Source organism: Loxodonta africana, chromosome 14 (assembly GCF_030014295.1).
Source record: "Loxodonta africana isolate mLoxAfr1 chromosome 14, mLoxAfr1.hap2, whole genome shotgun sequence".
Classification (NCBI taxonomy): domain Eukaryota; kingdom Metazoa; phylum Chordata; class Mammalia; order Proboscidea; family Elephantidae; genus Loxodonta; species Loxodonta africana.
Window position 1 is genome coordinate 54,711,440 of NC_087355.1, and position 23,351 is coordinate 54,734,790.

The window sequence follows — 23,351 nt, forward strand, 5'->3', positions numbered from 1 at the left end:
TTACTTTATCACACTGTGCCCCAAACTTCCTGGATTTAAATCCTGGTTCCATTTCTTAATAACCTGTGTGACCTTGGGACAGAGACTTACCTTCACTATGCCTCAGTTTCCTCATCTATACAACGAGTATAATAATAGTGTCTCCTCATTAGATTGTGTGATTATTAAATAAGTTGATTTAGTGGCATGTAAAGTTGTTTAGAAAAAGGCCTGTCATACAGTTAGTGGAATGTAAGTGTTAGCTGTTCGGTAAAGTAGAGGGTCAGTGAAAAAAAGGAAGGCACTCAACGAGATGCATTGACACGGTGGCTGCATCAGTGGGCTCAAACAGAGCAATAGTTGTGAGGATGGTGCAAGACTGGGCAGCATTTTGTTCTGTTGTATATATGGTCTCTGTGAGTCAGAACCAACTCGATGGCACCTCGCAATAAGAAGTGTTAGCTATTATTCCCTAGTGTGTAAGCACCATGAAGGCGGGGATTATTGTCCATTTTATTCACTTTTTTTATTATATCCCCGGTACATAAAATAATGCTTGGCATGTGGTAGGCACTTGACAAGTATTTGTTGAATGAATATGTATCAATTTCTTTGTCTGCAAAATGGGAGTAATGAGAGTAACTACCTCATAGAGTTTATGAAGATTAAATGAGGTATTGCATATAAAGAACAATGTTATTTAGCTTTCATCATCATCATTATTATTACACATGAAGGGCCAGAATTAATATTAGAGTCCAAATATTTATTCTTCCCTGTATTGTTTAGCTATTCTGCTTTTATGGCTTATGACTTTGGCCTTCAGGATTTGTTCTGTTTTGTTTTTCTTCATTTCTCAGTCAAATCTTATCACCACTGTTTAATCAATAAATTAATTTTCATACTTCCATGGACATTTTCAGTTATGAGGGAAAGGCAAATTTTATTGTTGGTCTCGTTGCAAAAATAATGAAAATGCTGACCACTTAATCTTTCTTTTTTGTCTTCTCATACTCTAAGTATCTTTTGACTTCATCAGCTTTTGTGAAAGTTTTGGGTTGACCAACTGCTAAAGTGTAACACCAGCTATTTGCTTTATAAATTTGCTGAGTAAAAACTAAAAATACTTTTGAAAACTAAAATCACAAAAGCTTAATATTTACCTGTATCATATAGCATGAAGCTGGGGTTGGGAGAAAATTTTGTTATTTTGGATTTCCCATTCAGATGAAATTGGGTAACTTCCCATGCCTTTAAGCAATTTGAAGTCAGTATAAAAACATTGACTTTATGGGTTTTAGCTCTCTTGACTTAAATTCAAAGATATTTTATATAACAAAAAGTGATTTTAGGATTTAAAGAATTGGTTTTGAATATACTATGTATACATATGTAACTATATATAGTACATTCATTCAAAACTATTACCTAAATTAATATTTCTGGTTTATATGTTTTTAATATGTTGATTTATTCCTTATTCTATTCAGTTATGAGTTCTGCCACCACTTCCCCAAAGGAGTTTATATATTATTTTAAAATGCTGATAAAAACATAATTATTTTTATGACTCACTATTTGACCATAGTTTCAAAAAAATTAGATGAGTTTCAATAAAGCCCTTTTAGTTTCCAAAATTCTGTGATTCTCTTTATTGTCTTAATGAAAAATCTCATTTAATAAAAAATTTTCTATTCTCTGGATAAAAGTGATTTGGTATGAAAAAGTGCTCATAATGTTTCCTGGTTTTATCAATGTTCTATTGGAATATATGAAGGAGTAACTTCCTCAATTTATTCAAATCTTCCTTCCAGTGTCACCTTGTCAGTGAGGCCCACACTGACAATGCTGTTTTAAATTGCAGACTATCTCCATACCCCCCCTTTTTTAAATTTGCATTTATCTCTTTTTTTTTAACACTGTATAATTTACTGATTGATTGTGTCTCTCTTCTTCCACTAGAATGTAAGCTCCATGACAGCAGGGCTTTTTAGCTGTTTTGATCACCAGTATATCCTAAGTATCTACAAAGGTACCTGACGTACACTAGGAGCTCAATGTTAAATGAATGTTTTAATCTCCCAGTACATCTAGCAAAGAACTTGCACTACCATAATATTCAGGAAATATTTATTGAATGAAAAAACTATTTGAGATTGTATAATTTATATTTTACAAAACACTTCTAAATTCACCCTGGCGGCACAGAGGTTAGGCTGCTAACTAGGTCGGCGGTTAGAATCCACCAGCAACTCCTTGGAAACCCTATGGGGTCGCTATGAGTCAGAATCGACTGGACAGCAACTTCTTTTTTTTTTTTAAATACATACTCACTAATGCTGTGGGCCTGGCTACGGCTGGAATAATTGTACCCTACCCTTCTACCTGGAAACTCTATGGGGCAGTTCTACTCTGTCCTATAGGGTCACTATGAGTCGGAATCGACTCGATGGCACTGGGTTTTTTTACCCTTCCACCGCCACCGCCTTGCAATTTTTTTTTTTTTAATTTTAATAGAGAAACAGAGATTGAGAGGCTTGTCTAAGGTTACAAAAAATGTGGCACTTTTCTGACTCAGAATATTTAATTTGGAGAAAAAGCATTAAAAACATTGAAATTAAAGCAAAATCGATAGACATAGTTTTCGTTTAGTGTTCTTCAGGCCGTTGATGTTTTTTAACCTCTTTTTCTGTCGAGTCTTTACCTTTTTAACAAAGTAAAAGAGAAAGCTTTAATTCTAGATTTTCGTGGAATTTGTTAAAAATTGGGGTTCCTTTGTATTATGATTTGAAGAAAATGTCAGTATTTCCTCCCCTCCAGTGCAACAAATTGCAAGTGAAGCTGACGAAAGGGAAAGGCGCCGCCGAAAATTTGCGTGTTCCGTTACCCAATTTTATTATGCGAAATTGATTGCCTGTAATTAGTCACCGTTCCCTGGCCTTAACCAGAGCCGGGAAGTGGAGGAAATGAGAAGGGCCCGCAGTCCAGGTCCTGGTCGCCCAGAGCCCGAGACCCGCGCTCGGGGCTGCTCGCCTGGCCGAGCTGCCGCCGCCGCCTCCCCCGCCGGCCGCTGATTGGCGGGAACCCCAGCAGCAGCGGCGGCGTCTCCCTGCGAGGGGCGGGAGGCGAGACTCAGCAGCTCCGGCTTCCAGGAGCCTAACTCCCTCCTGGGCGCGACCCCGGGCTGACACCGCGAGCAGCTGCCGGCTCTCGCCCGCCACCTTCCCGGCCCCTCCTCAGTAAGTGGGGCCCTGGCAGCCAGCAGAGCCACGTCTCCGGCGGACCGGGTCAGGGAGGCGGGGGCCAGAGCCCCAAGGCCCCGCGGCACCGTCCCGGCCCCTGCCGCACCGGCCCCCGAAGCGCTGCGGTCGCCGCGCCCCAGCCGCCAAGACGCCTCGTATCTTGTACCGCGGGAAGAGCGGGTACTCGTCCAAGATGGGCCGGCAGGGCTTAGGGGGCGCCAGCGCCGCGGGCCGCTCCATACAGCGCTCTCAGAGCCGGAGCAGCCTCTCCGCCTCCTTCGAGGCGCTAGCGGGCTACTTTCCTTGCATGAACTCCCTGGAGGAGGAAGAAGGTGAGGCAACCAGCCCCCGTAGCTGTTGTCTGCTTGTAGCTCGCGAAGTTGGTGTCTGGCAGGAGGGAAGGGGGAGAACTGTAGCAGCAGTGTTGCAGCCCCTCCGCTCCCTGGGACCGTGGGGAGGGCGAGGCAACCCTGGCGCGCCCCCGCGAAGCTGGGGGAGAAGTTAGGTTCACTGGTTCTTTGGAGAGCTCCACGGCACTGACTAGTAAAGTTGAATGATGAAGCGCTTGTAAATTGAATGGGGATATAGACTTGAGGGAGGCAAGGCGGGCCTGTTGGGTGCACTCTACCCTGTTTGTTTTGTTTAGTCTTGCAGTCTTGATATTAGCATTTGGCCTCAAGAACAGAAATACTTGAAGACTAAAGGGAAAAGCAGTAGCAAGACTCGGAAACGGGAATCTCAGCCTTTGAAAACTCGAAATCTGGATAAGGGGAGGTGGTTATACAATGGATAGGTCGAAGGTTGATGGTACTAAAGGCGAATTGTGTTACAGACACTTGTAACTTTGTTTGCAAGCATAATACTATGAATGCCACCATTGGTTGTCTGTCTGTGGTGTTTGAACGATGCCACTATAATTAAGTTAATGAGAAAAACGGAGAGGGAGGCGCACTGTTTTCAACTTTTCACCAAGTGGTTTCAAGCCCTTCATAAAGTTTCAAATAGCAGAACATGTGTTTTCTACACAAAGAACTTTCCTCTAAGATTGAGCAACTAACACTGAAAATATAGGTTGTAAATCAGTCTACAATTAAATAATAGCACTCTGACATATGAAAACCTGTTTATAAATTTATGCATATGTTAGTTGTAAACAATGTGTTCTTCTTTAGAAAGGTGTGTATCCAGAGTGTGGTAGTTACTATCATCATGTTAACTTGTTATTGTATATGGTAGAGTTTGCTTTGCTTTTATTCTGTGACAGTTACCTCTTAGTAAGACATTTGTAATAAGCTCTGATTTAAAAGAAACGAACTTTCTCAGAACAAGTAGAAATAGATTTTTCTCCTAGTTTCCCTGGGGGTGGAGGAAGAGGAAGGAGAAATGGGAGGTTAACAATATGTCTGGAAAGTCATCTTCTCAATTATTCATTAGGTAGAATCATCCCAGTTTCTTCTAGGGTTATTGCAATAAGTTTGCTACCCTACAGTATCAGTAGCGTATTGATAAGAGTAGGGTACTTCCTTATAGAAACATGACTCTAAATTTTTGTTGTTCTTGTTTGTACATTTATATTTCACTTGTTTTGTATAATTAAGAAATATTTAAAATTCCAGAAAATTTAAACAAGTCAAGAAATTGGAGAATCAAGTTGGATAAATGAATGACCATAATTGTAGCTAAAAGTTCCAATGTTTATTATAAGCCAAGCACTGTTGTAAAAACTTAGGAAGTATTTACTCTTTTGGGCCCACAACTTTTAGGAAGTATTTTTATTATCCCCATTTTATAGATGAGGAAACTGAGGTGGGGAGCAGTTCAAAAACTTGCCCAGGGTCACCCAGATAGTGGTTAATAAATGTAGCATTTGAACCTAGGCAGTCAGCAATACAAACTATGCATCTAACTCCAAACTAGACTAAATTATTATTTGCGTATACTTGGCCATAGTCACATACCTAGTAAGTGGTAAATCTAGGACTCAAGCCCAGGTATGCCAGAAAATACATATTTAAACAAGACATACATTATCATGGATTCACTTCTTAACTTTTGATTTTCATACCAAGTCTTCAGTGTTGAGTTTGCTTCAAGTAAGCTATCATCATTCTTCCTTAAATTGCAACTAGGATTATGTTTATAAAGTACTCATCCTTTTGGAGATAGCAAGAAAAACTTATATAAATGTGAAAATTTTTCAAAATTTGGAGTACATTCCTTTAACTTTGGCTCATACAGACTAATCCCAAAGGAAATTGCTACATCTATACATGGGAAACTGGAACACATTTCTGTCCCATAATATGGCTCCTTGAGTTGCCAAGACAAAATATTCCATAAAGCATACAGCATTTTTAAAGTGAAACGTACAGTTCCTCTACTAGTAACTAGAGAGGAGGAACTCCCCGTAAGTGAGAGGTCTTTCCACTGGGTTACAGTCATTTTACAGCCAAGAGAAGAAATCTTAACTTGCTTTAATTTTGAAACACTTCTAGCACCCTTGAAAGTCCTAAGATTTTTGAACATGTTTCAAAATACCCTGCAGAGTTGTAAAAGTTAGAAATCACAGCCTGGAGCAGTGCTTCTCAACAGTTTTGTTCTGCTAAGACTACCACACAGGACACATGAACGTTATGTGGATATCTCACGCTCAGGAGCTTACTCAGCAATATGTTATTATAGTAATAACTACGAAACACATTCTAATTTATGAAGAAAAGTATATCCATTACAACATGATTTTCATGCTGGTTGAGAGAAACTTTTCAAAAGAGAGTACCAAAAAAAAAAAAAAAAAACCTGTTGCCATCGAGTTGATTCCAACTCATTGCGACCCTATAGGACAGAGTAGAACTGCCCCGTAGGGTTTCCAAGGAGCACCTGGTGGAGTCAATTCCAACTCATTGCGACCCTATAGGACAGAGTAGAACTGCCCCGTAGGGTTTCCAAGGAGCACCTGGTGGATTCGAACTGCCGACCTTTTGGTTAGCAGTTGTACCTCTTAACCACTATGCCACCAGGGTTTTACTAAAAGAGAGTAAAAAAAGAGTGTAGTGGTCTACTAATGCGTGTACTTTGACTAAATTAACCAATCAGTTCAGTAAGCTGGCTTTTATTTTAAAGCTAGTCTTTTTTTTTTTTTTTTTTGGTCTTGCCAGAAATAATGCAATAGCTAAAGAAACTCAAATGTAATCTGTCTTCCAGTTCATACCCTCATTTCATTCTTATAATAGGATATGCAGACATTACTATTGTACGCAAGAAATGCCAAGAAGTCTATAAAACCTAAATCCAATCTGTTGCTGTTGAGTCGACTCCAACACATAGTGACCCTATAGGACACAGCAGAACTGTCCTATAGGATTTCCAAGGAGCAGCTGATGAATTCAAACTGCTGAACTTTTGGTCAACAGCCGAAGCTCTTAACCACTTCACCACCAGGGCTCCAAGAAGTCTATAGAGACATTATAATCTTTTCATTCAGTCACTCATTCAAAAAGAATATTTATTGAGGCTATTTGATATGTTAGTAACTATGGTAGTCTGTGAACTGGGTGAATATGCTCCCTACTGTCTTATAGCTTACAGTGTAATGGAGATACATAGACATTACCAGAAGTAATTATATGATTATAGCTGTGACAGGTGTTGGGAAGGTGAAGGACAGAGTGCAATGAGACATTATAATAAGAAGACCTAATTTAGGAGTTAGAAAAGGGTTACTGAGAAAGTGAGGGTTAAACAGATTCAGGTGTCAATGATAGCTCTCAGTTTCACAGGAGCTTTTAGGAGTAGGCTCCCCACCCCATAGAAAGGAATTTGCCCAGAGTCCATAGCTAGTTTAAGTGGTGAAGCTAGGATATGAACCCATAACCTGTCTCTGGAGCCTGTGAATCCTAACTACACTCTATATTGTTTCTTTGTTAGTATACTGCATTTCCTTGTAATATCCTATGGTCTTGAAAAACAAGTACTATAAGTAATAAAAAAAAAAAAAAGTAATAGCTGCTATTTATTAAGTACTGTCTATGTGCCACATTCCTTTAATTTCATAATAATTCTTCAAGGTGGTTATTATTATTCTCAATTCACACATATGAAAACTGAGAGGTAGAGAAGTTAAGCAACTTGCTAGCAGGTCGTAAGTCTCGTAAGTTATGGGGCCGACTGCAGTGAGGATGAAAGGGGCATCCCTATAAGCAAAATATGTGACGTGAAATTTGTTGACTTGTCTTTATGGCATCATTTTTGGATGCTTAGAAGTGGTTTTTGTTTTGTTTGCACCCTTGTTCCTCAGATAGTCCAGATCTTTCTTGAATCTCTGTGTTTAAAAAAATACAAAATTGATAATAGTAGCTTACATGTTATTTAACTATGTCTAAATTATGTTTATTTTATCTTTTAATTCTATGAGATAAATATTATCATCACTATATGAACCACTTGGCCCCAACATTGAGTCTTCCTCTTTAATGTACACTATTATCCTACTTTACGCAAAAACGGGCACCCTCACAAGCACTGACATGCTACTCCTCTTCCAAGTGTTGCTTTTTTTAAAAAAAATTAGCATATCATGTTTATGGAAAATACCTGCAATGGGTGGGGGGGGCGTGGGCAAACAAACACAGAAGGCATGCATTCTTTATGTAAAAATACGATACTCTGTGTAGAATTTTTTAAACGTTGTGAGTAATTATAAGAAAGAGGAAGTATATCAAGGAATTGTTGTCATTCTTAATAGGAGAGACGATCATACAGCTTCTCATCCATTAAAAAAAAAAAATTGCCATCCAGTCCATTCCAATTCATAGTGACCTTATAGGACAGGGTAGAACTGCCCCATAGAGTTTCCAAGGAACACCTGGAGGATTCAAACTGCCAACCTTTATGGTTAGCGATACACAGAATGTAGGAAAAAGGCACAATCTCTAATACTTGGCAGATCTTGTTTCTCAGAGGCTATCTTAAGGTTACCCATGGCTCTGAGCTAATGATTCTTGTTCAGTTATCTCCATTTTAAGTGATGAATTTGACCTTTTTTGGTTCAAATACGGCTTGACAGTCATATAGAAGAGATTCTGTCGACTTTATACTTTATACTATACCTCATTCTATTTCTTTTACATGCGGCTAACTTGAAAATTTAATTATAGCAAAGCCATCTAAAAGCAAGAATTGTTTACAAATCACCAAAAAAACCCCTGAGGAATAGTTCTATTCATATGATAATGAAGCTATGCGTAATTAATATAAAGGTGAACTAAAAAAAAAAAAAATAGACCTATTTAATTCCTGGAGCCCTGGTTGCACAGTGCTTAAGAGTTCAGCTGCTAACCAAAAGGTCAGCAGTTCAAATCCACCAGCCACTCCTTGGAAACCCTATGGGGGCAGTTCTACTCTGTCCTATAAAGTTACTATGAGTCGGCTTCGGTTTTTTGGTTTCTACTCCTTAAGAGACAACCCATCCATAAAGAAGACTATAAAAGATACTATCTTTTTCTAATCCTTGTGCATGGTAAATAATACATTTAATAATTCTTACCACTAGTCCCATCTGATTAAAATAAAGATTTTGTAATAAAAAATTCTCCATACTCTTAAATGTAACCCTTCTAAGTACAGGCATCATACTGAGCACAGGAGGTATTCAATAAGTATCTATTAATAATAGTACTGTATAGTTCTGAATATCAGTATAACTGACTGTCATCCATTATATTTATGCTACTTTTTAAGTAAACATGTGATCTGGAATTTTTAAAAAGCAGTCATGATAGTTTTTTGCACATCTTCATAATACTAATACGAGGCACTCAGTTTTGGCTACTCTACTTTTAGGGAGTATTATTTTTATTAGATTATGATCAATTGTATTTAATAAGTAATTTTTAAATGAGCTCATGCCATTTTCAACAGTTGCATAATATTTATATTAGGTTTACATTCTAGGAAGATAAAGTGAAGCAAAAGATTTTGAAATTAAAAAGATAAAGCAACAGTGCTTATCAAATATTACCTTTTTAATCTAAGATTCAGACTCTTTCGCTGCCAAGTGTCCAAGCAGTACCCTTAAAGTAATTTAAAACTTTAATATTAAAGTCAAGTTTAACCCTAGTTTGCTCTCATCCTTCAGTAGGCTCACTACATTTAAAAACAGTAATGGGGATGAACTTCCCTCCAGAACAGTCTTGTATATAATAACTTAGAAAAGAAAACCACTTGGAAGTTGTTAATGGCAGCATTCCATTGCTGCTATGGACTATGTTTTAATGTAAATGCTTTCTGCAGTTATTAAGTAGAACTTTATTATTGATCAGACAAGATCATTCTGTAAATTAGTTCTATCTCATATTGTAATGGCTTCTAACTGAAAGGTGGTAGATTAGCCTAATGCTATTTGTGTATAATATTATTTGGACAATTGAAGAGAAAGCTGACATTAAAATGATAGTACCAATTCTGGTTTTGAAGTATTAATTATGAAAATATAGATTTTGTTTAATAAGAATAAAATGAAAGGACCATTTATTTTAGCCATTTCAATCATCAGTTGTTCCCTTATCATTCTTACAAATTAGGGGCCAGAGAGGTGGCATACATCAGTGAAATAGGCCAGATATAAGACAAAAAGGAGAGGCAAGGACACCCAAAAACTAGAGAAAGTTTACCCATCCAAAAAGGAGTGGTGAATACTCGGTTCTTTCTAGCTAATTGATGCCAAATTGAATATGGGCCCAGAGTTGGGAAATTTACTCTTTTTTATTCCCAAGAGAAGCTATAAATCTGTGTGTTTACTTAAAATCTCTCAATTTGAAAATGTTGGGAACTAGATCAAAAATTTTAAGCATGTTTTGGGCCAAACAGTACATATCTATTGACCTGATGTGGCCCAAGCATCACCAGTTGGCATCTTCTGCTGCAAATGCTTCCTAACTCTTCTCGGTTCTCTTTCTTCCTTTCCATTCTTACTGTCACCTTGATAGTTCAGGACCACATTAGCTGAACTTTGAAATCATTTGATAGCCTTCTAACCTGCTGAACCTCACTGAATCTCCCCACTCCAATCTAACATCTGTGTCCCTATATCAGTCCTCTCAAATAGCATCTTAATCTTGAACCTACTTTTCCTCCAAAATTTTCAGCTGATTTCCATCTCCTGAGAAATGAAGCCTTTAACCTCAACATTCAAAGTCTTTAAAAATTTGGTCCTTAACATACAGGTTAGCTTCGCCAGCCTCCCAAGACCCTGTCAAACCAAACCAAACTCATTACTGTTGAGTCGATTCCAACTCCTGGTGACCCCATGTGTTTCAGGGTAGAACTGTACTCCATTCTGGGATCTCTGAGTAATGCGTAGTCCTCTCTCTCATATCCAGATGTGACTTTTCATGTTATGGTGACCTATAAGTCAAAAGACAAGTTATCTGCCTTCAATCCAGTTTGAATGGTAGTAGCAATAGGATAACAAAATTAAAATTCCCATTCCCATTTAAAGAAAGAATAGGAACTCTCACAAGGGCATCAGTTATCCATAGGAATTATCAAATCACATTGGACAGCATTGGCAAAATTGGCAGTGGAGTATGTTTCTTGGTTTACTTCTCTGGCAACCCTGGTTCTGTTCTGTAGGAAATATTTCTTTGTCCTTTATCTTCATGGCCACAAAGCTTTGCATTGAAGAGTAATCTTTTATTGGAGGCTGCAAAGCTTTCATAGCCTGCTTCTTGTTAGTGCATGTTTGGGAACCCAGTGATTACCTTAGAAGTTGAACATATTTTTGTGATATGGGCTAGTTTTTACTTTTGCTGTACCAAAACCAAACCAAACCAAACCCACTGCTGTCAAGTCAATTCTGACTCATAGTGACCCTATAAGACAGAGTAGATCTTCCCAATAGGGTTTCCAAGGCTGTAATCGTTAAGGAAGCAGACTGCCACATGTTTCTCCCATGGAGTGGCTGGTGAGTTCAAACCGCCACTAAACCACTGTGCCATCAGAACTCCTTCTTTTGCTAGACAAGTCCTTTAAAGTTTTGGTAGACTTGCAGTCTGTTTTCTTCCATCTGGTTTCAAATACAGATAACTACAAACACACACTTCATTTGACGAAGGTTTTAAGGCTGAAGATTCTGGTCTTTTACTTTCAAACATCTGTGCTGTACCCACTTGCTTTGTTCTCAACTTAATGGCAGCTACTTGAGATCATCTGAAAAATAATGGGTACAGCAGGAAGGCAACCCCTTAATCCAGTTTGGCCAACAGGCTCCTTACCTTTGTATGGCAGGGCCAAAGTTATTTATGCATAGCTTCCTTCCTACAAGATTAAGATAATTGCACATATTATTCCAGTCATTTTTCAAATAAGGATTTCCATAGCATTTCACAGTTTTCAGAACTCTTTGAAATAGATTATAATGCCTGATCCTTATTCATCATTATTCATTAAACGCCACTACATAATCACATTCTTTACAGCGTAGACTAGGTATGATCCCAGGTTTGCACCAAAGAGCTCTGAGATTCAGAAAGATAAGTTACCCGCTCAAAGTTTACAAATAATCAACTAGAAACTTGAACTCATATCTGATTCCAAAACATCATACTCTTCCCACCATAAAATATCAAACTTGAGGACTAAGAAGCGGCTGGTGGCATCTCACATCCATTCTTGGTAGAGAAGCAGGCATAGGTATCAGTGGGCTAATGCATGACCAAAGACAGATATGTCAGTTTTTTTTTAAAAGCCAAGAAGTGGGGACAATTTTCTAAATAACCCTAGTTTGGATCTAAGTAGTTTGGACTTTATTATTTTCTAATGGGCTTTGATTTGATCCCCTTTGGTGTCGTAATAGCAACATCAAACAGAACAAGAGAGTATCATAAAGATAACTAATGTCAAAAGAATAACAATGAGCTATAATTTCTTATGTTTAAATGTGTTGAGACTACCAAGATTATAAGCCTTTCTTTTATGGGAAAAAATGATTTAACTTGATTGCAGAGGAGTCATAATGTTGGTTTTGTTTCTCATTAAACATCAAGATTAATAATTATAGGAACTCATAATGGCAACCACTGTTCTGGCCTCTGGGGCAGCCCCTTTGCTTTGTGGATGAGAATCAAAACACAAAGAGGTCAAGGTCCTTTGCAGCTCCACATGGTGGCTAATCCACAGCTTTCCACGGTGTGTTTACTACTACCTGACTGCTATGGCATCATTTGATGAAATCTGTACTTTTTGGTGTGGGTAGGTCTGAAGTGGCATGCTGAGATAGAAATGTATAAGTACATTATAGGGAACAGCTATTCCTAGTACATTGCTTTCAATTTTACCGTAAATACATGTTACCATCATGTTCGCAAAGTTAGAATTTAGTGATGAAACTGACATTTCTCCATTTTGCATGAGAGACCTTGAGAGCAAAAATGGTCTGAATCGCAACTCTGTCCATAAAATGATTTATTTTAAGATTATTTGGAGACACAGGAAGAGTGGGCAATGAGGTTTCAAGTCCCTGATTACTCTGGAATTACTGTCCAAAAGTCCTAATTGAAGACAGAAGTCAGCTTGCTGGGCTAAACAAATGTAGGCTTTAACATTGCCAGGATTTGGGTTCAAAACTCACTTCTGTCACTTGCCACCTGTGTAACTTGGGCTATTCCTTATATGCAAAATGATAGTAATAATAAGCATGATGCAAAGTAGAGATAGGTGGATTCTATATTGAGAGTATCTTGCACATAATAGTAACTCAAGACACAGTAGCTCTTTCGTTCCTTCCCTTGATTTCAATTTATTAATCAAGTTTTTCCCAGCTTTTTATTTTGAAACACTTTAAACATACAAAAAAGGAATCTTTTACATAGGTTGACCAATTCAATTTACTTCCTCTCTATCATTCCATATATACACACATACGCATTGCCATCTAGTCAATTCCAACTCATAGCCACCCTATAGGACAGAGTAGAACTCCCCCATAAGACCTCCAAGGCTGTAATCTTTACAGAAACAGACTGCCACATCTTTCTCCTCCAGAGTGGCTGGTGGTTTCAAACTGCCAGCCTTTCCATTAGCAGCTGAGTGCCTAACCACTGTGCTGTGGTATATATACGTATATAAGGAGCCCTGGTGGTGTAGTGGTTGAGAGCTTGGCTGGTAACCAAAAGGTTGGCAGTTTGAAATCACCAGCTGCTCTTTGGAAACCGTATGGGGCAGTTCTACTCTGCCCTATACGGTTGCTATGAGTCAGAGTCTACTTGATGGCAATGGGTTTGGTTTATATATATATATATATTTTTATATATTTATGTGTGTGTATTTTCATACATTCAACATTTTTTACTTTATATAACATACTTTCTATTTTTCTATAGGCAAGTGTTTTCAACTTATATATTGCTTTTTTAAAAAATTAATGATTGTATTAATGGATATATAAATGCTCTGAGAAATTATAGTGCATATTAATTTCACATACAGAGGACAGACTAAAAGGAGTTCAAGATATATAGGAATATCAGGAATTAAAGGCATTAACATTTCTTTCCCAGAGAGTCCTTAGGAGACATGACAACTAAACGCATAATGTGGGATCCTGGATCCGAAAAGGGGCTTTACTAACAACTAGGGAAATCTGAATAACATATGGACTTTAGATAAAATAATGCATTAATATCAGTTTATTAATTGTGCCGAATGTAAGATGTTAAAATGGGGGAAATGGGTGTTGGGTATATTGGAACACTCTGTACTGTCTTCATAATTTTTCTGTAAATCTACAGCTATTCTAAAAAGTTCATTTAAAAAGTTTAATATGCATTCAAATTTAAAATATGCATTCAATGTTTAACAACGATTAAAATAGCTTTTAACATATTTGTAGAATAAAGGCCATGAAAGCAATTATAAAATAGGATAACAGAGTTTCAAGTTGAGTTTTTGTTGATACAGCTGTATTCAAAGTGGTTTTTTTTAATGATGTTGGAAAAAGGAAAAATTTAGAAAAATTCAAAACCCCTTATAAGAAAATGAAATACTGTTTTATGGCTATTGTAAATGTATCTGTCACATTAGGCTAGGTTATATTGTAATATCAAACAACTCAAAAATTTCAGTGGCTTAACACAAAAGAATTCACGTTGCGCTCCTGCTCCATGTCCGTTGTGAGTCCTAAGTACAGCTGTACTCGGGGCCCCAGGCTGATGGAGGCACCTGTTGCTACGTGCTTCCACAATCACTAGGGTAGAGGAAAGGGAGGGAACATGGTGTGTCACATGTTAAAGCTTCTGCCTGTTGTTTTGTTTTGTTTTTTTAGATTTTTGGAGAGTTGAATTGTACTTATTGTAGTAAACCCTGACAAACATAAAATATAAGAGCACAAACTTTTGTATGCAGTTACAGTAATCTGCTCATGACGGTATCCCCCATATACAAGTCTCGCAAATAGGGAAAGCAGTCTCTTTCACATCTTGATATAAAAATTAGTTAATGGGAAGTTACAACCACAGTGGCGACCATAGAGGGGAAGGGAGGGAAGGATTGTACTGGAGGCTGTTCTTACGCAGGTAGTACCCAACTTACGAAGTATTCGAGTTACAATGAACTGCACTTAACCACTGCACTTTTTTTTTTGTACATCATTAGTAATATGTTCTACATACAGTGTTGCAGTGTATAATTTGCTATGTTATCACTCTCATGCCAACCCCCAAAGACAAATAAAAATTGGATATATAGAGATACTGATAATAAAAGGCAATAATAATGAAAATTTTCAAAAAAAGAGGTATTTGACTCACGTCAGAACCAACTTACTACGGTGTCATCAAAACAAAACCCCGTCGTAAGTCGGGGATTACCTGTACTTAAAAGTTGGAGGGGTTAGAGCAACAAGGTGGAAGAGACTTAAATTTTGAATTTGCAATTATTAATGGTTTTTAAACGTATAAGTCTTCTACTACAGAGGAACTAACCACTCAGGACTTCAACATTCTCATTCATACAAGTAAGTGGAATAACTACAAGGGTACACTGGATCCCTAAGATTGCTTCTAAAATACTGAGAGTCAATAATTTTAGGAATTTTAATTTTAAAATTAATTAATACATACTTAAAGTTATGTTTAAAATTATGTAAATTTAATGCAAATGGATTCTCTAAATTATATTCACTCTAGACATTGGTCATTTTGTATAAAATGGGAAAATGGTGCCTCATTACCTTAAAGCATATAAATTTTGGTTTTCAGCATCTGCCAATCTGTCTTCAACTTCTTTGATTCCATAATTTATTTTTCATATTCAGGAAAATCCTGAATCCAAAGTAAGTCTGTCTGCAATAGAAGATGAGACTTTCCAGGTGAGAGCAGGCAGGAATGGGTTCTGAGGGTCCAGGATTTAGAAAGAAGTCACCATGACATTGGTGTTTCAGAGTGAGCCTCATTTTGGGCTGGGCTTAGAGTTTCCAAAGTCAGTAGCAGGAAAGACCATTTGATATTTGTTGTCAGGTCCCTCCAAAGAGTTTCCTGGTTTTCAGATACTGTTATGAGAAACTAACCCCTTGGTCTTTCATTTAATCAGGTAGCTTTCTTTGAATACTGAGTGTCAAGTAAATGCGTCATTAGATAAGCAGAACAGAACAAGGGCATCTCCTGTGTCTTGCTTTGTTCCTGTGATGCTTTGCAATTCAAGAACTTGATTTTACCTGCAGGGGTAGTCTCCAAATGCACTTTCCCTTAAAATGTCTACCACCAGAGTGACTGGGTTAAGGGTTCAAACAAAATCTGGGCCTTAGTTCTAAGGTTTGTTACCTGAGTATTTTTAAACATCTCAATACACACACACAGAGACATATATGCATATTTGTGTTTGTGTGTGTGTATGTGTGGTATGTATACTTTTTTTAAAATGATAGCTATTAAATTTTTAAGAACAATTTGGGTTGGTCCACCTACAGAGGACTCAGAACTCACTGTATTAATTTTCTCTTGCCACCTAACAATTATCACAAACTTAGCAGTTTAAGACAACATCCATTTATTAGTTCACAGTTCTGTAGGTCACAAGTCTAGCACGATATGGTGCCTTTACTCTGAATCCTCACCTTTTTTTTACAAAAAAAATTTTATCCCTTTTTTTATGTTTGAGTGTTTCTTTTCTTTTTTTTGCTACACCATTTCAAATAAATTGTAGACATTATAACACTTCAGTCAAAATACTTCGGCATGCATTTCCTAATGATTAGGAAAATCTCATTTATAATATATATGATATATAATATTATATTATCCACCAGAGAAAATTAAGTGATTTCCTAATCTCATCTAGTATCCAATCCACATTCACATTTTCCCCATTTACCTTAAAATTGCTTGTACAGGTGGTCCCCAGGTTACAAACATCTGACTTATGTACAACCTGTAGTTATGAACCAAACCCCAGAAAGCCTATTATTATGTTAAAAAGTCTAGGTACATATGATGGTTCATAATAACAAATGGGCACTACTTTAGGATACACACATCAAATATTGTTATTATTACTGTCTTATTATGTCAAAGGGAGCCCTGGTGGTGCAGTGGTTAAGAGCTAATGGCTGCTAAATGAAAGGTTGACAGTTCAAATCCACCACATACTCCTTGGAAACCTTATGGGGCAGTTCTACTCTGTCCTTAGGGTCACTATGAGTTAGAATCAACTCGATGTCAACTGGTTTGGTTTGGTTTTTTTGGTTTAGTATGTTAAAGATGTTTTAGTGTATCTAAGTGTTCCTTTAAATTTTTAATGCATAAAAAGGTACACTATATACTACATACTAAGGCACTGGGTAAGACAAACATTTGACTAACTGACATTAGATACAAACCATACCTAACTGTTCCAACTCACATATAAATTCAACTTAAATACAGACTTAAGAACAGAGGTCATTCGTAATTCGGGGACTGCCTATATAGTGTTTTGCTTTAGGAGGTTTGTTTCTTTTCTTTTCCAAACTGGAAGCCAATCAAATTATACCCATAGCATTTGATGGTTACATCTCTTTGATGTCTTTTAATCTAGAACAACCCCTCTGTTTTGTTAATTTACTTGTTTTCGTAATGTTGACTTTTTTAAAGAGACTAGGCAAAGCATCTTGAACTATATCCCATGGTTTTGGGTTTATCTGATTGTTTCCTCATTGTATCATTTATGTTGTTATTCTCTCCCCTGTGTTTTTCTAATCTGGCAGTTGGTTCCAAAAACCTGATTAGATTCAAGTTGTATATTTTTGTCTAGGACAGCTTGATAGATGACAGTATGTATCTCATATCAGTAGGTACATATGATTGCCTAACTCCTAATGATAGTAAATTTGATCATGTAGTTAAGATGGTGGTAGCCAGCTTTCCCAGTGTTAAAGTATATTTTTTCTCCTAAACAGCTACAGCTAATTTGTGGAATGTTTATTTGGCTCATATCCTTTTCCCAAACATCCATTTAATGGTGTTAGCATCCATTGATGAGCCTTTTTTAAATTATTTATTCCATTCAACATTGCATATTGGAAATTTTTTGATTTTATCATTCCTTTCCGTATTTTAAGTGACATTCCTCTGTAAGGAAAAGCTTTCCCTCGTCAATGGAGGATGCTTTATAACCTGCTGCGGTTCATATCAGTACAACATGTTTATTGTCAATTAACCAAGGTATCAGCCTTATATTATGGAACTGAATTACAGATCAGTCATAACTTATTTTGTATACAGTTTTTAAAGCATTTTGACATACATTAAAGTTAGCAGCGAATGATAGATCAGGGCTTCAAACTGGTTCACACCGGTTCAGTCATGGCCAACGAACCAAATCGGAACAGGCCTGAATTTTTTTAATTTGGGCAAAGCGGAACTGGAAAAATTACACTCGAAGCTCTGGAATGGGAGACTCGGAAGAGGTGCAGTGAGCCCTTTGAGGACTCTGATGCAGGAGACTGGATTATTACCAGGACTGTGGAGAGTGACACACATTCAAAGCAGCGGCGTCAGCGGCCATCTTTGAGTGGGGCGCTGCTGTTTCCAACTCCGCGGTCAAGAGGTTTGGCTGATACGCAACGTGCGTGCCGCCGTTGTTTTCAAATAGGGAAATTAAGTTTCTAGCAGGGCTTCATGCTGTAATTTTTCTCACACTGCTTATCATTCTATTTCACCCACATTTTAAAAATTTGGGCCCATCCGGGTTTTGCTTTGTCGGCCATGACTGAAGAGACAGAGCCGGTTTGAAGCGTGTAATAGATAAAATTTAAAGCAGTGTTTCAAAGTGGTAACCAAATTCAGTAAGTCACTGGCAATATCAGCAAATATTTATTCATCTAAAAAGAACATATTAATACCAGGCACTAAAAGAGCTTACCATGTGGATGTATCTCAAAGAGCTATTATATGCAGGGTCAGTGTCAATAGTATTTAGGTGCAACAAAAAATAAATAAATACAGATAATTTCAACTGTACCTTCTTGCTGCAGCAGTCTCTCAAACTCCACATTCCAACATTCAAGGCCCTTAATAATCTCAGTTCAGTTTCTTATCTAACCCATTATCCCATTATTCCTGTATATGGTTGGGTTGTTGCACCATCCTTTCAAATGCACATGGTTGTCCTTATCTTTGCACCTTTGTTCATGCTGTTTCCCTTACCCAAGACACTCTCTCTTTGCTTCTCCTCTGGTCCCAATCTACCAGTTTTTCAAGGCCAGCTCAAATTCTATTCCCTCTTGAAGCTCCTTCCACACTAACCTCCCCAGAGAGCACTTCTTACCTCTATTGTGGTACTTGATTTAATTTCCTGTTTGGTCTTCTAAAGAGTTCCTAGGGGACACAAATGTTTAAGCACTTGACTACTAGCTGAAAGATTAGAGGTTAGAACCTATCCAGAGGTGCCTTGGAAGTCAGGCCTGGTGATATGCTTCCAAAAGGTCACAGCCTTGAAAACCTTATGGAGCAGTTCTACTCTGCACATGTGGGATCGCCATGAGACGGAATTAACTTGATGGTAACTAACAACAGCAACAACATTGGTCTTCTAATTGGCTTCTGTAAATAAACCTCATTTCCAAACTATTGAAGATCCTTGAGGACAGTGACTATCCATAACCAAATATTTCAAAGCTCTTTTCACATAGCTTTGAGAAGCTTCTAAAATTTTCTAGAAGTTACCCACAGCTGTAAAGCTGTTATCAAACACGGTTATCTCCTTTGCATGGCTTTCTTTGCTTTCTAATACCTATCGCCTTACAGAGATAGATTTTATTGTGAAAGTAAAAAATAGAATTTGAGGATTACTCACCACCTGTTCTTTGTAAATAGCATGAAGGCCTATTTCCTTTACTGTAACAAAAAAAAGAAAAGGGAAAAGATGGGCATAAGGAAATCTGGCATTCAAATATTACAATGAAAACAAAGCTTATTTTATTTCACTTAGGTTGAACCTTTGTGTTTCTTCTGTTACCAATTTGAACACTGTTTTAAATGGAAATAAAACAATGATATTTTGTGCTTCTTGAAGATTTTTTAGAAAAATTTCATCCCACTCAACAAGACATTGTTTTAAACACCTTTCTCTCTGTCTTAATAAGAGCACTTTGTATTTATGCAGCTTTTCTCATCTGAGGATCTCAAAGCTTTGGCTGATTTTTTTGTTGTTGTTACCAGCTAGTATGACAAAACTGTTACCTCTTTTGTTTTCTGTCTCTGCAGAAGCAGGAGGTAAAAAGCTACGGAGCACTGTCCAGAGAAGTACAGAGACAGGTCTGGCAGTGGAAATGAGGAACTGGATGACTCGACAGGCGAGCCGAGAGTCTACCGATGGCAGCATGAACAGCTATAGTTCAGAAGGAAAGTGAGTGAGGCTGGCTGGAATGTGTGTCTCTTCCAGGCCTAGGCAGAAACCATCTTCCCTGTTCCACTGTCTGTGCCATCACAAAGCTAACTCACGGGCTCTGCAGCGCCATCTTAATTTTCACTGGCTGATTTCCTGTGAAGAGCACTTTTGCTCACATGCCTCTGAACCGTGTGACATCTCTGGCTTTTTATATCAAGGGAAATAGGTTTGGGGATAAAGCGTTTTGCTTTAATGGCAAGATGTTAAAATGTGATTCTCACAATATATGCAAATAAAGGATCAGGTCCTTGCTTGAAATAATTTATAAAAGCACAAAAAGATTAAGCATTCATGTCACACTACCCAAACAATGCTAATTTTTTCATCTTTGTTCTAAGAGTTATTATTACAAAAAAAATGGAATGCTGAGATGTACTTACTTTCATGCAACAATAAACAGTTTAGTAACAGTTTAGATAGTAGCCAAAAAAAATGCATCAAGAAAGTTGGTGACCTTTTTTTTAAGTAGCTTTCCTTTGAATCAGCTGTCTCTGAAATATTTTTTTAAAGCATTTGTAAAGATTGTATAGCCCTGTTGCCAGCAAATTAGCAGTAATCAGCTGGTCCACAGATGGGTGTGTAAAGACATTGATAGAGAAAAGTGGGGTTTACTGACCTCACCCTGTCATCACCATGGAAGCATCAGATGTTGAAATAACTTGTGTGTGGTTAGTCCGTAGATGTGAGGCCTTAGGAGCTGCTAGCATAGTATTGATGATATGCCCTAAGGGTCATTTGTCTTAGCAAAATCATATAAATACAAAAGATATATACAGTTCCCATACATTTATAGATAAGGCTATATGGAATATTTATGGAGACTGATTAAAATGTGTGAATTAACTATTTGGGGGTGGGGTAAGAAATAGATTTGATGTAAATCTTAAAAGAGATGGAGAGTCAAGTAAAAAATAAATGTGCACTGACTGCTTGTAAAGCACTGTGTTAGATACTGCTAGACATATAAAAATATTTAAACTATAGGCCCTGTACTCCAGATGTTTATAGTCTTATTGGAGAAATGAGATGAATACTCATGAATTCATTCAACAAATCTTCGCCATACTCTGTGTTACAGGCACTGTGCCATAAGTTGGGAATTCTGAATCACATAAGGGAGGCAATACCAGCTGGTGGTTAAGACCATGGACTTTGGAATCAAATAGGCCAAGGTTCTCATGTGTTTCTTCGGGGTTTTTTGTTTGTTTTGGTTTTTGGTACATAACCTTGGGCAAGTTATATCTTAATTGATGAATCAATTGAGTTTCACAGTATTTATTGAGTACTTACAGTGATCCAGGTATGGTTTTGGGTACTGGAGATACAACAGTGAACAAAACAGACAAAAAACCCCACCCTCCTGGAACTTACATTCTAATGGAGAAGATAGACAATAAACGAGATAAATTATTAAAGTTTATATATACAAAGAAAATTAGTAAAATATATAGTACAAGAGAAAAATAAAGCAAGACAAGAGATATTAGAGGGTGGGTTTATGATTCTGTGTAAGGTAGACAGGAAAAGGAGCCCTCCGGTGGTAAACAGTTAAGCCACTTGGCTGCTAACCAAAAGACTTGAGCTTTGAGTCCATTCAGAGACACCTTCAAAGAAAGAGCTGGTGATCTACTTCCAAAACATCAGCCATCAAGAACCCTATGGAATATAGTTCTACCGTGACTCGCAGGGGTCGCCATGAGAAAGAATTGGCCAAACTGCACTTTTGAGTAAAGATCTGAAAGAAATGAGTGAGTCATATGGGTATTTAAGAACATTCCAAGCTGAGGCAATGATGAAGCCCTGAAGTAAGACCTTGGCTGACATCAGAAGTGAGTAGGGTAGCACTACAGAGTAAGAGCAAGAGTAGTAGCAGATTTGAAAGTATTGGGGGAGGTAGTATACAGCTTATATAGGCTTTACATACCATCGTAAGAGCTTTGGTTTTTACCCTGAGTAGGATGTGAAGTCATTGGAGGGTTTTGAGCAGAGCACTGACATGGTAAGAGTGGCAACCGAGAGACCAATCAGAGGTGGTTGAAGTAATTCAGAAGATCGATAATGGTGGCTTGGACCAGGGTGGTAGCATTAGTGAGGTCAGATTATGGTTATATTTTGACAGTAGAGCCAATAAGGTTTATCGATGTATTTGATGCAGGTAATGAGAGAAATGTCCCTGAGTGGCGCAAACAGTTTGCACTCAACTGCCAACATAAAGGTTGGTGCTTTGAGCCCACCCAGTAGTACCACGGAAGAGAAGGTTTGGCGATCTGCTTCTGTTAAGATTATAGCCAAGAAAGCCCTATGGAGCAGTTCTCCTCTGTAACACAAGAGGTTGCCATGGGTCAGAATCAACTCAGTGGCAACTAACAACAACAATAATGAGAGAAGGAAAGGAAATACGAAAGATAACTCCAAGGTTGAACAGTTGAAAAATGAAGTTCCCATTTTTCAAGATGCGGAACCTCTGAGGAGAACAGAGTTGGATTTCTTTAGGGGAGAGCAATGCTAAGGGCTTACTTTGGGACAAGTTAAGTTTCAGGTGCTTGTTAGACATCCTGACAGGTATATAGACTAAACAATTGGAGTACAGGTCTGTGGTCCAAGGAAGAGTTCAAGCTGGAGATATCAGTGTAGGCATTTAAAACCAGGGGACTGGATGAGATCACCCAGGGAATACAGACATATAGAAAAGATAAGAGGTCAAAGAACTGAGCTCCCAAGATTTAGTGGCAGAAATAGCAAAGAAGACTGAGGCAGAGTGGCAAAAGAGGACACCAGGAGACTAGGGGGTACAGGAAGCAAATTAGAGAAAGTGTTTCAAGGAAGAGGAGGGATCGGTTGTGTCAACTGCTATTATTATGCTAAGTTAGCTGAGTACTGACAGGTGGATTTAGCACTGTGGTCATTAGATGACCTTGATGAGAGAAATTTTGGTAGAGTAGTGCCATGGATTGAATTACGTCCCCCCAAAATGTGTGTATCAACTTGGTTAGGTCGTGTGTGGTTGTTCTCCATTTTGTGATTGTAATTTTATGTTGAGAGGATTAGGGTGGGATTGTAACACCGCCCTTACTTAGGTCACCTCCCTGGTCCACGGTAAAGGGAGTTTCTTTGGGGTGTGGCCTGCACCACCTTTTATCTCTCAAGAGATGGAAGGAAAGGGAAACAAGCAGAGAGTTGGGGACCTCAAACCACTAAGAAAGCAGCACC

General features: G+C 37.9%; 1 protein-coding gene across 1 annotated transcript in view; it reads left to right on the forward strand.

Moving 5' to 3' along the window:
• Nucleotides 1–23,351, forward strand: part of RIMS2 (regulating synaptic membrane exocytosis 2) — a 404,721-nt gene that overhangs the window by 375,823 nt on the left and 5,547 nt on the right. The window contains exon 21 of the mRNA XM_064267988.1: nt 19,958–20,099. Coding sequence (XP_064124058.1) covers nt 19,958–20,099 — 142 coding nt within the window. The remainder of the gene's footprint in view (nt 1–19,957; nt 20,100–23,351) is intronic.